Source organism: Bombus flavifrons, chromosome 4 (genome assembly GCF_040668555.2).
Source record: "Bombus flavifrons isolate JBK064 chromosome 4, iyBomFlav1_principal, whole genome shotgun sequence".
In the NCBI taxonomy this organism is placed as follows: domain Eukaryota; kingdom Metazoa; phylum Arthropoda; class Insecta; order Hymenoptera; family Apidae; genus Bombus; species Bombus flavifrons.
In genome coordinates this window covers 5,853,224-5,856,919 of record NC_138445.1, presented here as the reverse complement: position 1 = coordinate 5,856,919, position 3,696 = coordinate 5,853,224, and the positions used below count along the sequence as shown (strand labels likewise).

General features: G+C 33.8%; 1 protein-coding gene across 1 annotated transcript; it reads right to left on the bottom strand.

The window, feature by feature from the left end:
* Nucleotides 1-1,884: 1,884 nt before the first annotated feature.
* LOC138178952 (jerky protein homolog-like) lies at nucleotides 1,885-3,297 on the bottom strand. The gene has a single exon (XM_069111337.1). The coding sequence runs from the start codon at nucleotides 3,240-3,242 to the stop codon at nucleotides 1,989-1,991; it is 1,254 nt and encodes a 417-aa protein (XP_068967438.1). The 5' UTR covers nucleotides 3,243-3,297; the 3' UTR covers nucleotides 1,885-1,988.
* Nucleotides 3,298-3,696: the final 399 nt, after the last annotated feature.

Here is a 3,696-nt window from a genome sequence, read left to right as displayed (position 1 = left end):
GTAATTACCTTCTTTACAAAGTTATTGGAGTAAACATTAATTTAGACCTGTTAATTCAACGTAACCTCAATTGAACCACCCCTATTATCGTAACAGAAATCAGGGGATCGATCTATTCGTGGCGGCGATTATATAATCGCAACGGGAATTTACGATTCCCGTTGGCGCGCTCCCTCGCGATCACGTCCCTCCGCGAACGGTCGAACATTGTTAGAAAAGAAAAAAAAAACAACTAGAAGTAAATATATTGGAATATAACGGAAAATATATTGTATGCATGTTTTTGGTAAATTCTGAAATTATGAAGCGATATGATAACTTTTAAATATGGTTAAATCTGTGTAAAAGCTTGAAATAGGTCAATCTAACCAACACTGGTAGGTTTAGTGTTAAATGTAACAAAGAGTCTTTCTTTTACAATTTCTAACAATGAATGATTATGATGATTATACAGATTATTTATCTATGATAACATTGAGCATGAAGCTGTATATATTAAATATTTATCATTTAACATGTATTATTCTGATATAATAATCTGATAAAGGAGTCTGAGTACATATAACTAAATTTCTGCAAATACGGACCTGGTTCTCAAATACAGATTTATCAACCAATATTTTGCGATTAATACTTTTACAAATTTAGAAATGTAAATAGAATTGTTACCTTCTTGGTATTTATTGAACATAATTGTAAATACTCTCAACTGACACGGTCAACTTGGACGAACAATTTCGGCCCGAATCACTGAAGAAGAAAATTGTGTTCAAAAACATATAAGGGAGATCTAGAGTGATATACTATGATGTAGGCAGAATATAGACAGATATGGGTATTGAGATATGAAGAAGGTTATATACATTTTACAAAATAAAATTACATTTTTCGATGCATTGGTTGATGTAGTTCCTTATAAAGGAATATTAGCCCTACTACTTTCTTTTAAGCAAATATAAATATTCTAGAGACATATGTTAACGAGTACCTGTATCAACATTTACGTTTAATGATGTAGTCCAACGCTACTGCATATTTAATAGCGTATATTCAGTAAATCGTAAATCCTCGAAATAATAGTTATTTGTTTCTTTTGACTTTTCCTTTCTTTAACGCAATTCAAAGTCATATATGTCGGCGGGGTCGCCATTCTTAATAATTACATTTAGTTAATTACTTACAATTACAGGTCCCTTTTCGTTTAATAAGACAAATTACAAAGAATGCGAGAAAGAAGGAAGAGAAAAAGAAGCCCATTTATGTGAATGTATACGTTTCTATATCATATAATTTTATCAATATAAATTTAGTTTCAATTCAAGTTTTGCACTGATTAGTCGCGTATCTGCCGGCTTTGGTAGGTACTCGCACTGATAAATATCCGCTGATATAAAGAATGGAATACATAAATCGAGGCACCTAAATAACTTCGTTATTAATATTATGAAAAGAACTATGCAGGGCATGGTTATACTATTTGGTAAATAATGTTTTTTCTAGAAGACATTTTTTAAATATGATTTTAAGGTCATCATCGTTTATTTGTGCGACAATATACTTGTTTAATACATTCATCTATCCATCTCTATATTCCCAATAAACATTTAATTTAACAATTACTTTAACTCTAATTTGCCAAATTCAAAATTTAAAGTTCAAAGAAAACGTAAATACAAGAATAACATTGCGCGTCTTTCCTTTTCTTCCATACATAGTAGAATCTTGATTATTGGAACTAATTATGACAAATGTGTTTGAATTATAGAACAACAGCTTTTTCTGTACTTCAAACCAAATTGTACAAGCAAACAATTGAACGCTACATAAAATCATACGGGTTCAATTCATCATCATGAATTCATCACGGGTTCAAATCATACAATTTCTTATCGCTAAATCATATTATATTTCTTAACACATTTTTTAATATACCCGTTTTAATAGAAGCAATTCCACCGAGTTACTTTCATTTTGTGTTTCAAACCACGTTAGCTCCTTTTTGAGATCTTCGCACGAGAAGGTCCAGCTTCATCATCGATGATATTTTTGTTCGCTGGACCCAGAATATTTTCAAATTCTCGAACAACTGCATCGGTATATACCTTCTTGTCTATATCAGATCCGATATCACTATGAAACCAACGCAACACATCGAATTTCTGGCACTGTTCGCATCCAGGTAATCTATGCAGAAATTCAACAGCTTTACGTACATCAGCATCCCATTTTTCTACATATTCCATAAACCGCATGTTCATAGGCAACAAAAGGCTGTCCCACGAGTTTATCAGTATTGAATCGTCGACATGTGACCAAGCATGATGTACAATGCGGCAGCAATCCCATATGCTTAATTCTTTATGGAGGTCTATTACACCTTCCTCCGTATTGTAGATAGATAATGGCCTTATTGTTTTCAGTAATTCTATTCGGTACTTTCGCTTGAAACATGTGATTATACCACAATTCATTGGTTGACTGTGTTCTGATACGTTAGGTGGAGGAGACTTAACTTCCACTAATGGATGTATATTATTGATATCATTGATATCGTGAAGCGACGTAGTATTATCTAGTAACAACAAATATTTGTCTTCGCGCCCGTTCTCCCGTTGTCTCCCTTTGATTGATTCCAAGAAATGCTCTTTGTACCATTGTTTGAAAATGGTACTGTCCATGCAGGCACTGGTGTTTGATCTATAGATAGTTGTGAAGGCTTCTGTTTTGAATTTGTATAAACTATGAGTTTCCGGAACGGTGCCGATTATTAGTACTGGCAACTTGTGACATCCGGTTGCATTTGCACAAAAAAGTGTAGTAACGTAACCTTCGCACATTTTTATGCTTCCTGTCGATTTCGCACGGTTCAAAATACAAGTTTTTTCTGCTACTGCATTCCACATTACTGTTGTGTAAACGACATTGTAAACGTTTCTCAGTGTGAAACCACCTTCTTGCAGTAATCTGTTAAAATCAGCTTTAAAGGCTTTCCTTACAGTGTATGGAGTTGCGGCTTGAAAATTTTCCCTTATATCCTCAGTAGTAATACAGTAACGTTCTTTAAAGCCTCGCAACCAAGTGCCACTGGCTTTAAAACTAGGATGTCCGTTTAATTTATCATTAATTTCTAGAGCTTCTCTCTGTATGTCTGCTCCTGTCAGTTTTACCTTTCTTTCCTTACATCGTAAGTACCAGTGGTGAATAGCTCTATCTACATCCAAACGTCGCCGTATGATACCCATGATGATCGCGTATTGCTGTGTAATCTCTTCGCTTTTTAGATATATTTTGTGCAATGTGGAGATAGCAATACCGTAAATTTCCATTGCGGATTGTCGCGATTCACATCCTTTTCTCATCTCAAGGATATCGTATTTTTCGGCAATCGTCAAATATACGGGTTTTCGTCTTGACGTCATTATTGTTTGAAACGTTTCGAATGTAAATACAGTACTGAAATGTTCAGACGAGATTTTATTTCGACAGTTGTTGTCGTCGACAATTTTGATAGGGGGAAATAAATACTACGTGTATTAAACATGTATATAGGTATATACATATATACGTATGTATGTATATGAAATACACAATAGAGAATTATACAATATTCTGATGATAGAAAGTTCGGATGATGTATGTACGCAATGTATAATCGAGGGTACGCTGTATATCAAAATAACAAATAATATTCGACCG